This window comes from Cydia amplana, chromosome 11, assembly GCF_948474715.1.
Source record: "Cydia amplana chromosome 11, ilCydAmpl1.1, whole genome shotgun sequence".
Classification (NCBI taxonomy): Eukaryota; Metazoa; Arthropoda; class Insecta; order Lepidoptera; family Tortricidae; genus Cydia; species Cydia amplana.
In genome coordinates this window covers 9,741,729-9,754,899 of record NC_086079.1, presented here as the reverse complement: position 1 = coordinate 9,754,899, position 13,171 = coordinate 9,741,729, and the positions used below count along the sequence as shown (strand labels likewise).

At 36.1% G+C, this 13,171-nt stretch overlaps 1 protein-coding gene and 1 long non-coding RNA gene across 2 annotated transcripts; both read left to right on the top strand.

Moving 5' to 3' along the window:
- The first annotated feature begins 263 nt into the window (after window positions 1–263).
- LOC134652044 (vitelline membrane protein Vm26Ab-like) lies at window positions 264–6,498 on the top strand. The gene is made up of 3 exons (XM_063507196.1): window positions 264–400; window positions 1,008–1,151; window positions 6,198–6,498. The coding sequence occupies exons 1-3, from the start codon at window positions 389–391 to the stop codon at window positions 6,354–6,356; spliced, it is 315 nt and encodes a 104-aa protein (XP_063363266.1). The 5' UTR covers window positions 264–388; the 3' UTR covers window positions 6,357–6,498.
- Window positions 6,499–8,378: 1,880 nt separating this feature from the next.
- On the top strand, window positions 8,379–11,550 carry LOC134652051 (uncharacterized). Its single transcript, XR_010097153.1, has 3 exons — window positions 8,379–8,553; window positions 10,456–11,175; window positions 11,464–11,550. It is a non-coding gene; the product is annotated as an uncharacterized LOC134652051 (long non-coding RNA).
- The last annotated feature ends 1,621 nt before the right edge of the window (window positions 11,551–13,171 follow it).

Here is a 13,171-nt window from a genome sequence, read left to right as displayed (position 1 = left end):
ACGAAGATTACGTTGCTTAAATAATATTTATAACAACTTAACGGTGATGTTATGGTAATTTTTTGTAAATTTTAACTACTCTATTTTTGACAAATATATTTAAAAAGTGTTACAGACACATTTAATAAGGTAGGTAACATTACGTATGAAATTGTAGATTTCGTAGTTTTAATAAAACTATTTCTTGGTTCACTATGGCACGAAACTACCCAAGATGTGTATCTTTAATTCGGAGCACCACCGATGCGCAAGCAGCCCCTCGTACTCGTACTGTCTCGAAATCTCATTCAGTGTGTAATCAGGTATTTAAACCAGCCACATTCTACCCCAGACATCATTCACTCTTCAGTCTCTTCACTCACCAAATCCAAAACACAAATCAATCAACATGTTCAAGCTGGTAAATACAAAACATAAACGATACACCTTTATAATAATATATTACTGAAAAGTAATGCCGATACATACAATATACATACATAATACATATTATGCCGATCACGTTTTATAAACGAACTTTGAGAAATATTAGAGTGATTTTACGTTGATGACGTCTTCGGATTGCTTGTTAGAGCAGAGCAAATGTTTAACGTTTCTTACGTCATTACTGTCACGTGTTGAACTTCTATTAGTATTAAAATTACAGTCAAGGTCTAAGCGACCAATTTGTCAAAAATATGTACACACCATTTTAACTTACCTATTCTAAATTCTGCTGTATTGTTTCTAATAGAAAAGCCTTCTTTTTTTGTTCCGGGCAACCAGTCTGGTCCAGTCGGTAGTGACCCTGCTTAACCCTAACCCTGCTGCTTCCTGGGTTTGAATCCCGTTAAGGACATTTATTTATATGATGAGCACAGATATTTGTTCGTGAGTCATGGGTGTTTTCTATGTAGTTAACATTGGTATATTATATAATATCGTTGTCTGAGTGCCCACAACACAAGCGTTCTAGAGATTACTGTATTTATTTATTTTTATTAAAGCGCGTACTCGTATGTTTACAGGTGGCCTTCGTAGCTCTTCTCTCCGTTGCCGCGGCTAAGCCAGGCATCCACTCCGTGGCGTACCCCGCGGTCCCTGCAGTGGCACCAGTCGCTGCGTACACCGCTGCGTACACTGCCCCCATTGCCGCCGCTTACACTGCTCCCGTAGCAGCCGCTTATACTGCTCCCGTTGCCGCCGCTTACACTGCTGCTGCGTATACTGCCCCTTTCCCAGCTGCGTACACTGCGTACTCCCCGTACCCAGCAGCGTACACGGCTCCAGCGTACGCTTACCTCCGAAAATGAAGAAACTTAGATGACTGAAAAATGATGAAATATATACTCTTTAAGCAAAATAGTTGTTATGATTTAATTTTCCTATACTTTTTCGTATTGTCACATTTTAATGAAACATCTCATAAGTCAAAAATAGTTGAGGAACACCAAAAGAAAGTGATTACTGATTAAGTATGTATGTCCATTTTTTAATTTTTTTGAAAAAAAAAAACTTAAATTAAATGACTGTTTAATGTAGGTAATATTGTAAGTTGTAACATATAATTTTGATTCGCCATACAGAAAGTTCATCCACCGTCAAATTAAAATGCATATTTTCACATAATTATGTCATCCGCAACACGCATCGTCAAATTATAAAGGAAATTGGTCATTACAAAATACATAATAATAAGATTAATAAGCCACAAACCTATATCCTAATCCGAAGTACCCGGCACAAATATCCCCAAGATACCAGCGGCGTTCCCGCGCTGAATAGCCAACGATATACCTACGCTGGACCAGGTACGAACCAGACCTAGGATCGCAACCCCTATCCCGCAAGCGTTTTCCCAGGTCCCTCACAAAAACCTTCGCCTCGGAACACCAAGGACCAGCCGACTCAACAGCGAGAGGGACAAAACCGTAATCGTAGAGTTTTTTTATTGATTTTTGATTTCTGTTATCTAAAAACACTTCCAGCCACAATATAACATAAGATAAAAAAAGAAATATTTATTAGCACGAAAAAAAACATACATTTAAACGAACAGAGAATTGCGCTAAAAGGTCCTCACTCAGATTGATGTCCCAAAGTGAATCCTAGGACACAGACACACTACGTGACGCTTACGTATAGATCCTAGTTAATATGTTTAAAAGCTTTAAACAGTATTACACTTACAGAGGTACTTACAAAGGTGCAAGTTGCATGTCAGACAGCCCGGACTTTAAAAAACCACACTTGAATCTCGATTAATAAAATCCTCAAATCAAAACCACTGAGGACCACAAATAGAGATACAAGTAGAAATAGTGCCTAAAGAAAACGGAATGAGTCGTATGCATTTCAGATTGATTTTATAGTACCTACTTGCGTAAAAATGTAAGCTAAATGCTTTACGGTACCTACTAAAACATTCATCCTTGTATCTATTTGTTACTTTTTTTTAAATCATTTAATATAATCTTATAACTGTTGTACCTTAAGTATTTCAAACTAACTCTACTAAAGCCTATATTTATGTAGAAATGTGAAGCGTTCAATCTTGTCAAATGTATTTTAACACTGGTACGGTACCTAATCAATGTAATCATAATTGGTACCTATGTGTAACTTAAGCAAAGCCTAAATGTTACCCAGCGCCTATATGAGAAATCACTATCTTGTATAGCTACTTTAAGATATACAGAAAGAGCTTCTGATCATTTAAGCATTTAAGTAGTAAAATTATAATAATTTATAATATGTAACTCTGAGGCTGATATTTAAATTAAATTATATGATTAACTTGAAGTTGTTTTTTTTTTAACTTATCTGTAATCTGTTTGAAAACTTGTAATTTTAGAATAATTTCAAAACATGATTTTACACAAAATCATCATCATCTTCCTCGCGTTGTCCCGGCATTTTGCCGCGGCTCATGGAAGCCTGGGGTCCGCCTGGCAACTAATCCCAGTCATTGGCGTGGGCACTAGTTTTTTTAGTTTTTTACACAAAATAATAATAGTATTTTATGCAACCGTTGTTTAAGAGAGGTCAAGTCAGAGGCGACTCAGTTAAACAACGTTGCATACAATAGGTACTTTTTCTACGACCAAGCACTATTACTTACTTTGAAATAAAATTGTAAATTTAACAAATATTTTTCATGACATCTAGTGACCTACGGTATCTATCTACAAGAATGAAATTAAAAAAAAAACCTTGTTTATGGTTTACTTATTTGTCAGAGATGACATTTAAAATAAGGTTGGCAACAATGTATTTCATACAATATTTTTTAAGTGGTCATTACACGAAGTATCGAAAAAGATACTGCGTGTATGCTTTTTTGGGGAATAGACTAAAGACTTGTCTTGACAACTATAAGGTAGGGTTTTAAAGATGTGTGCATGGCCCTTTAAATGACAAATAAAAATACGGGAGTAGAAAAAGTATATTATTATTATCTAACTCGCTCACATAAATTCACAACAAAAGGTTGACAAATGCGACCCGTAGAAGAGAAAGCGTATTTACCCAAGCCGAAACGAAGACTCTTTGCTCGCGTTTCACGCTCGCTCGGTCGACTAAATAATATATACAGTTACGATAAGTGAAGTTACGGCTATATCTCCCACCAACAACAAAACGTTTTTTAACTATTTGTACCAAGAAAAATACGAGTTAAGCAATGGCGTACCTACTTTTATGAATTAGTAATGATGGATTGGATATTATGTTTTGTATATAAAATTAATTTTGACGTGTAAAAGCGCCCGTTTGACCTATTATCTAAATAAAATTTTGAGTTTTGAATCCAGAAATAACCAAATATAAAATATCATCATCATCTTCCTAGCGTTATCCCGGCATTTTGCCACGGCTCATGGGAGCTTGTGGGGTCCGCTTGGCAACTAATCCCAGTAATTGGCGTGGGCACTAGTTTTTACGAAAGCGACTGCCATCTGACCTTCCAACCCAGAGGGTAAACTAGGCCCGTATTGGGATTAGTCTGGTTTCCTCACGATGTTTCCCTTCACCGAAAAGCGACTGGTAAATATCAAATGATATTTCGTACATAAGTTCCGAAAAACTTATTGATACGAGCCGGGGTTCGAACCCGCGACCTCCGGATTGCAAGTCGTACGCTCTTACCGCTAGGCCACCAGCGCTTCACTCCAAATACGAAATATAATTTCCATAAATTGTTTTAATAATTCTTCTCAGGTTGGTAGGTACAAGTTAAAGCGGGGTTATTTTAACTACTTGCAAATACGCAGGTACTTTATACGGACAACGATAATAACATTATAAGTTCAAGGTCACTGTTAATGGTAACCTTGATCGTCCCTATCTACGAAGTCAGAGCTGTGAAGGAGTTGTCATTGCGTACTAACTGGTCAATATTTAGCTCTATTACAATGAGATAAGGTTCACTAATAGTCAATGTTGTCAGTTTTACTGCTTAATATTCCGTCATAGAAAAAGGATGTGAGTAATTAAAGTTACGGTCACATACGATGGTAGAATGTTCTACACTCTGGACTGTCCATGCGACCTTGAGGGAACGGCGAATTGTGACTTGTGACTCTGCCAATGAATGAGCCTACAGGGTGTTTTATATTATTAAATTGACTTATAATTTATTGAGCACTTGATGTTGATGCTTTAGTCCAAGAAAAAGTTTCTAAATTTATATAAGTAGGTACTTGAATTAAATGTCAGACGTGCGACGAAATTCAGTCGTGATAATAGACAGCAAAACGTCACGCGTCATGGTGCGGACACTGCAGTACTGGGATGAGATCTAGTGAGTATTATATTCTTTGGAAGAGATAGTAAAATGCACTGGCAATGGATTTATTTATTTGTTTAAACTTTATTGTACAAAATACAAAAAAAAATTACAAATGGCGGACTTAATGCCTAAGGGCATTTTCAATATTTTTGACAGAATAAATTGACATCCGAATTGAAAGTTGTACACCATTCCATTAGATATAGGATAATTAAATTGAATTAAATTAATAGAATAGTACGTATTGAGAGTTCATTTATACCTTCATTACTTAATAGTAATATCGATATTATAAATTATAACCTACTGATACATTAAGTAGGTACTTACTGTATTATTTCAAAAAGTAATTAAAAAACAAACAGGGGAATCACCGCAAAAATCGAAGTTTGCAAATTGCGGCCATCTTTCTCGGTCAATCTAATTACGCCTTCATTGGAGTAAGAAAGAAAGATCCCCGCAATTTGCGAATCTCGGTTTTCGCGGTAGGTCCCCAGGGTTACAGTTATTTAATACTTATTTACAGTTCAATTACTGCGACATAAAAAAACGTAACACCTCATAGAATTTGAGACTAAACGTTTTAATCATCCTGTAGGTAAATCACAAATCTATAGTGCAATCAAAGTTATTCAAGTCGCGTAGCGTAGAGGTCCCGATCGCGAAGCGCGGGCGCCGGCTCGCTGCCAACAGAATGCTACCAAACTACTCGATAACGTCGTATGTGTGTATTCAACTCTACCGTACATGTGTCTTTTTGTAGTGGAACGAGAAAAGAATGGGGGGTCAACATTAAATCGTATAAAATAGCCAGGACGGGACATAAGCATCAGTGTTAGATACGCATTGTCTTAACAAACAATCAACATGTTCAAGATTGTAAGTTTCAGATTGGTTTAAAAAAGTTTTACTTAAAGCAATGAGCACAGTTAACAATAATCATTGTGATTCAGTTCAAATTCGATATTAGATTGATTTAGCTACTCATGTTTACTCACGAGTCATGTTTGACATACAAATTACCTTTATCTTTATCTGATTATTGATGTGTTTATTGTATAGGTAGAAAACGTTCGAAATCAATAATATCAAGTTTTGCAATTTTTTTTTAATCGGTACTAATTTGTTAGGCTATTTAAAAATTTTAAGTGTAGTGTTTTATATATATTTTCGCTTTAGAGTTAGGTACTTACTATAGCCTAAATTACTCATTACTTATAAATTTAACTGAATTGGTTTAAAAAAATTCAATCTGTGTCACCAAACAATGATTTATTCATCGACACAGAAAGACTGTCCGAATTGTCCTTAGTCCTCATTTTATACAATTTAGCTTGTTTATTCACTGGTACACACTACTCAATTATTATAATCACTTGAATTTCTACAGCTGATCTTCGCCTGCCTTCTGGCCTTCGCCGCTGCCAAGCCGCTGGTGGTGAGCTACGCGACGCCGGTGGCGGCGGCGTACACGGCGCCCGTGGCGGCAGCGTACACCGCCCCCGTCGCCTACTCAGCCTACTCCGCCTACTCGCCACTCGCCTACTCTGCGTACAGCTACGCTCCTTACTCTGCCTACTACGTCTAAGGAATCAAAGCAATGATTGGTCTCGAATTTATTAAGTTATTTATTTATTCAATTTTGAGACCAAATTATTGTTTAACACGGGACCTACGCTACACTAACTATAACGATTATGCCGAATAAATACGGATATTAAGTTATTAATCTGTTTTTTTTTTTAAGTAGGGCCGTAGAAATACGAGTAGGTAAATCATTTTTAGCTACCCGCCCATCCCATAATACCTGAGTGAGAGAGATTATTGCAATTGTATATGTCCAAATCACCAGTGATATAAAGCCCTAAACAAAAGGGATATGTACAGTTTAATGACGTATATATGATTACTTTATTAGTGTCTGTAGCAAATGTATAAGTATCTAAACTCGTACTGAGCACTAATCGAAACATAAACAGACCAAGATGTACTTAAATACATAAGTACATACCTACTTGAATGCAGCATTTCCATAACTTGTTACAATTTTAAAATTTAAAATATAGCAATTGAACCCGGAAACTTGCCTAACCTCAAAGTAATATCTGAGACAGATGACACAACATAAAATAATACGCTTTTGAATTTTATGTTAATTACATTAGACATGATCGTTATATTAGGATAATTATTAACTTTGCTTACACATTTGTGTATTGGTGCTAGCATCATTCATCTCAGTCGGCATTGATTTCGTTGTCAACACCTTAGAAGTTTAATTACGTTACATCCTTTCCTATGCCATTTGAAGATTTTTGAAGTAAAAACTTCTTTAGCGGCGCTGTGAACTTTTTGTGATGGGGAAAAAATGTAAAACTCGTAACAGGTGTCACGTGACCGTAAGACGTAAGACGGACACGTGACCTGATCGAAAAACTGTTACTTCAATGTCATTGAGATGTTTATTGATTTAAATACCATCTAGTGAGTTTCGCTCTAACTGGTATTAATATAACTCGAGTACTAACAGTGATGTGCTTATGGGACAGGGGTTTCAAGTAATGCGACTAAATAACGCTAGATGGCGTTAACTTCAATTATACATAGTGCTGCAGACATTTTGCAATAGTGATTGAGTTTTCACTTCTGCCGGCACTCCCTGAGTGCAACCCGTTTTTTTTTTTCAAGGTCTTACTTTCAACTGTTTTGATTGTACGCTGTCTGTCAGTACTTACATAAAATATAAACATAATTTAAAGTAACGGAACTGTTTTATCTACAGAATAATAACCATAAAACTGAAATATTGTTGAAATTTGATAAGTTCCGGGTTATCGTTAGTGTCATTAAATTGTAATAATTAACGGAACCACTTTCGGTATTTGAAAGGGAAGATTGAGCTCGGCGGTCCGCTATATTTTGAAATTATTAAATTCACTGGTAAACTAAACAGGTATTTTATGTAATAAACGTAAATGACAATGTAATTAGTCCATGATTACCTAGAAAATAAAGAAATTTTTTTAACACCTGTGTTCAGTTACAATGTTTTATTTTAGAATAGTTTGTATTTAGTTTAATTGTAATTTTAACTTGTTTTTGTCATGTTTTTGTAACTTATATCTTTAATTATACATACAGCGCGGCAACGCTGCAAGTGTGATGGGGACTTTTGGATCGGGCATGACACAGAACGGGTTTTAGGTTAGGTTTAGGTAGTTTTAAGTAATATATGTAGGATTTTTGTTAGTTTTGATTGTGACATGTGATTTTATGTATGAATTTTGTGTCTTCATTAAATTAAAAATAATGTTCTTCATTCATTTAAAATATCATTATCATATGTGATTATACATATATTAAAACATGTATGTTGAAGGTAAGTAAGTGACAACGTATATTATGTATCAAACAGAATGTAAAAGACAAGGACCATGCTAGGCCTCCACGCGCAGCATCACTTCCTCAATACATCTTTTTTTGCGGCAATTCGCAAGCATCGGCGACGAGTACATAATTGATACAGTTTTGCCGAAACGACCTTGGATTTATTTTATGTCATACATTTGTATGACGTATGTAAAATAAATCACCTTTATCATTAACTAATTCAAATTCGATCTTTGAGATGTAGCAAAAGGTTTATTTTACGATTTATTTTGAAACGGATACGGGTTTTGGTATCGCGTATAAAACAGTCGTTGAAGCTGATAGTGGCATCATTCGTTTTTGTCATTTTCGAGTGAATTCACAATCTCTACCTGTAATCCAACATGTTCAAGCTGGTAAGTTATCTTTAAATTTAATATTTTCGTCCTTTTAAAGTCTGATACAAATTTCATAACTTACGAATTAGTTTTAGGTCCCATCTGTTGTTGTTATGTCATTAATTGTTAGGTATTACCTTAAAGTTTTGGCAAACAATAATCTACTCGTCCATTACAATTTAGTAACTAAATATATAATGACTTCTTTAACTAGATAGATATTTTTATAGCTAGATATTCTTAGTTTCGACATGTCCGTCCGTCTGTCTGGCCCCGGACACTCCGGACAGGGCTTTGTCCTATATATTATACTACTCTTTGCTTTGTGCTAATTTCAACATTTAATAAAGAGGTTGCAATGTCATCTCTTTTGCGACTTAATTATCTGTCATTCACCTATTATTGTGTAATTCGTTTGCGGGTGTGGGTATACCGTATCCTTTATTTTTACATTTACGAAGTACCAACTGGATTATTTTGAAAAAAATGTATGTTACAGGCCTTTATATAAGCAATCACTTAACAAGGCCATTGTGTATGAGCAAGCCAAGAGTTGTGTATGAGCAATTAAGCACCCCAAGGGTGACAAACGGATCCTTATCCTCTGCTGTAGTTCTGACTGACAGCGCTGCAGACGGTCCAAATAATAATAATAACCTCTTAATAGGTACATAAATACGAAACGTATAAATACGAAACGTAAAAATACAAACCTTAAACTAAGTAAAATCTGTATAACAATACGACGACATACGGTCTAGGTTAAATAATTTTCACCACACCAGCTCGGAAAGGCTTACTTTGCACTTCAAAAACCGATAGCAAAGTTGCATTTTATTCACATGTGAGGCAAAGTAATCAAATGCAAATTTTGAGTTGTTTTCTTAGGTTGGCTGGTAGAATTGACTTTTAAATTATGATTTTGGATGATAAATATTTAATAACATTCATTTGGATTTGATTAGGTTTGATTTTGTTTGATATTTTACATTTAATATTTGCTTCGGGTTGGTGTGGTGAAAATTTTTGTGTTTCACTCGGGGGCAAATTTTTTTTAACCCTCATGCTTTGAAACCCTCGCAACGCTCAAGATTCCATTATTCGAACTCGCTACGCTCGTGGTTCAATTCTGGAATCTTTCGCTTGCTCGGGTATCAATATTAGCACGAGCGGTTAAACAACAACTTTGCCCCCTTGTAAAACAAATACCTATCTATTGTCATTTTTCTTCGCGTTATTTCCGCCACTTAGATAAACATGAAAACAAGTCGTGCGTCCTACCACGTCGTAGGATTTATTGTTTGTCGTCCTTAAATGTAGGTACATCAAGAGACACCCAAATTATTCTCCCACATACTTATTTGAGTAATTAAATAAAATGTTTCTGGGTCAAATAGTAGATAGGTACATAGGAAGATATTATAGGTATGGTGTTCACGTTATATGCTAACATAAAAATGTTACATAAATGCTAGTAGATCATAAAAAATGCGTGGTTTCAGTTAAGACTATCTTTTACAGAAATATTTAGATGTTAATTTTTTTTATATTGACATATACCTAACTTAGACTTTAAATATTTTCTGATTTTACTTATGTTACGTACAGTGACTTATTTAAGAATATATTAAAAATGTAGGTGTATAAGTAATATAGGAACCTTTGTAAACGTTTTCATGTCTTCCTAAATGTCACCTTTTCAATGTATGTACCAATGATTAGACTAATATGAATTAAGGTGCCTAGTTTTTACTCCCGGAATGCACTGGGACATACGTACCTGCTTTTTATCCAATTATATTTTATTGGAAACGTGGGTGAAAGCTAATTTTACATAAGAAAGGATATCGCTCATGTTATATATATATAGCACCCAATGGTGATAATACCGACTTAATACAAAATGTGTTTAATTTCCAGTTGTTAACCATCCTCGCCGCCCTCGTGGCGTTCGCCGCCGCCAAGCCCTGGGGAGTGTCGTACGGGGCTCCCCTGGCGTACGCCTACGGCTCACCTCTGGCGTACTCTGCACCCGTGGCGTACGGCGCCTATAGCTACGGTTCGCCCGTTGTCTCTGCCTATAGTGGCTACACTCCGTACGCCGCTGCTCCTGTCACCTACGCCGCTAGCCCTTATTCTTATTACCTAAAACGCTAAATAGGACCCGACACTTTTCTTCATTATGGATGACTAACTGAGTCAACGATTTACAATAAAGTTATGTTTTAAAACAACGGCGTTTAATTTTGTCACTAAATATTAAGACGTGGCAGACTCGCATTATTTTTAATGGTTTTGAATTATGTTACGTTTAAATTTTGCCGCTATGGCTCAAGGTGAGGATATACATGAAGTTTTGACCACACAGTTAGTTCGTTAATCTGTGCTGTGATTATACATTCTTTTGTTTTCAGCCGAACCATTCTGTGAGGCCTTGGTTCTAGTTTTGTTTTCAATGGATCGATTCTTTTCAAGTAATAACTACTCGTTCCTCCTCTACAACCGTACCTAAACATGTATATAAGTAAGCACATCTTCATGGCTTTTACTGTATTTGAAATACGGCTGTTGTACAGCTGCCTGTGCTACTCATTGTCAGAGGCGTCATTTGGAAATACAAATATGGCGAGAATTCTAATTGTAAGTTTTTGGTATTTTTATCATGTTTATATACCTATAAGAAATATAATTATGTAGGTACCATATAAATATTACAACATATGATGTATCACAATACTAACTAAAATGATTATTAACAAACAAACTTAACTTCTTTAACAAAAGATTTAAAATACATAGATTTTATAATTTACTTAAAGCTATTTCAATGAATATAAAAAAACGTACTAATATGTTTTTCTTTACTGCCACTGGTGGTTAATATCAAATTTCCATAGTGACTATAATTTATAAGTGATCATTTTACAGCTTTTAGCAGTACTAGCGGCGGCAGTAGCCAATCCACTCGTCTTCACTTCGCCATACCTGGCCTCTCCATTTGTAACACCATACGCGCAATACGCGGCGCCGTACACTTCAGCAGCACTGGTGGCACCAGAAGTAGCTGTACCAGCCGGAGTGCCAGCGGGAGTATCACCTGCCATGCCAGGAGCTGTCCCTCTTTCATCAGTGTCTGCTTATTCCTACGGGTCTGCATACAGCATTCAAGATTACGCACCTCTAGTCAACACGGCTGCTGCGCCTCTTTACAGCTCAGCCTATAGTGTGCCATATTCTTACGCTGACTGGTTCTACCGTAGATAAAAATAAGAGAATAGTGAAAAATATCCTTTTATCAGGTAACACTGTGTCAAAATGTATTGTGAACTTGAAAAAACTCCCATATATTAAATCACTCTTAACCGAAGAATAATTATTATTATTTTATCGCGACGTGTTTACTTTGCTTTGACAGAGCGAGTGCTCAAGGCGAATATTTAAAAATCCAGTGGGCGTTTTGATGTTATCTTTTGGCATCATAGTCTTATCATGATCAAAAAGGCATTTAAATTCTTAACGGCTTAACGCAGTTTAAAAGATGACTCACGTTAGACCGGGCCGCGTCCGGGCCGGAGCTTCTGGAACTTCGTTTTCTATGGAAAGCATCAAAGTGATCATCTGTCATCTGTCATAGAAAAGCGCCGGAAGCTACGGCCCGGACACGGCCTGGTATAACGTGAGTCATAGGGTAACATTCCATTTCTGACCCCAGCTGCACTACTGGTACTGAACGCGTCGCTGTTACTGTCAATTTCCATAGTAAAATGAACAGTAATGCAGCTGCCGTTAGAAATGGACTGTCACCTATTGCTTAACATGGTGTACGATGTTGACATTTAAATAATATTGACAGTGTGTTATGACTTTATTATAGTTACTATTTAATAAACTGGCTACAACAGAATCATTACTGGCATATTTTTTCCTGTATATACATTATGCTCACATGCAATAACATCTTACGTGATGAGGTGGACAAAGTGTGTCTAACTTGAACAAAAATAACCAAATGTACAATCTACTTAACGATGTTTTTAACCCTCCACCAACCCCCCGAAATTTTAAAAATAGACGCTTTTTCAGATCCCTAAAGAAGAAAATATTATTGTACTTATATATAACCTTTATTTCGCTCGAGTAACTACACATTTAGCATCACCGACTCCCTTACTATTATACTGACCTTTTAGTTAGAATCTTAAAATACTGCACACTACCATAATTTATATATAAGTATAGTAGGTATATCAGCTCATATAGATAGGTAAGAGTGGGCATATTTTAACGAGTAGGTACCATTAAAGCATTTGTCTACGGAACTATAAGTAGTCGACCCGCTATTCCGTCATTAAACCACTCCTTTTTACTTTCCCATTGAAATGGCTTTAACCTTTCATTGAGAACTTTATTTTCAGCTTCAATAAGTCTTTTCTTTTTCAAGAAAATAAAAAAATTATGATTAGGCAGAGGCGTCCTTTTTGTAAACCTTTTCGAACGAGCGAGCGAAGCGAAGCGAAGTTCTTCGAACGAGCGAGCGAAGCGAAGCGAAGTTCTTACATTCGACTTTGAACACACGGCTGGCTAGGGGCACGTCCCGGCATTTCAATGTTTTTAAGCTGAACTTTCAGAGGATAGT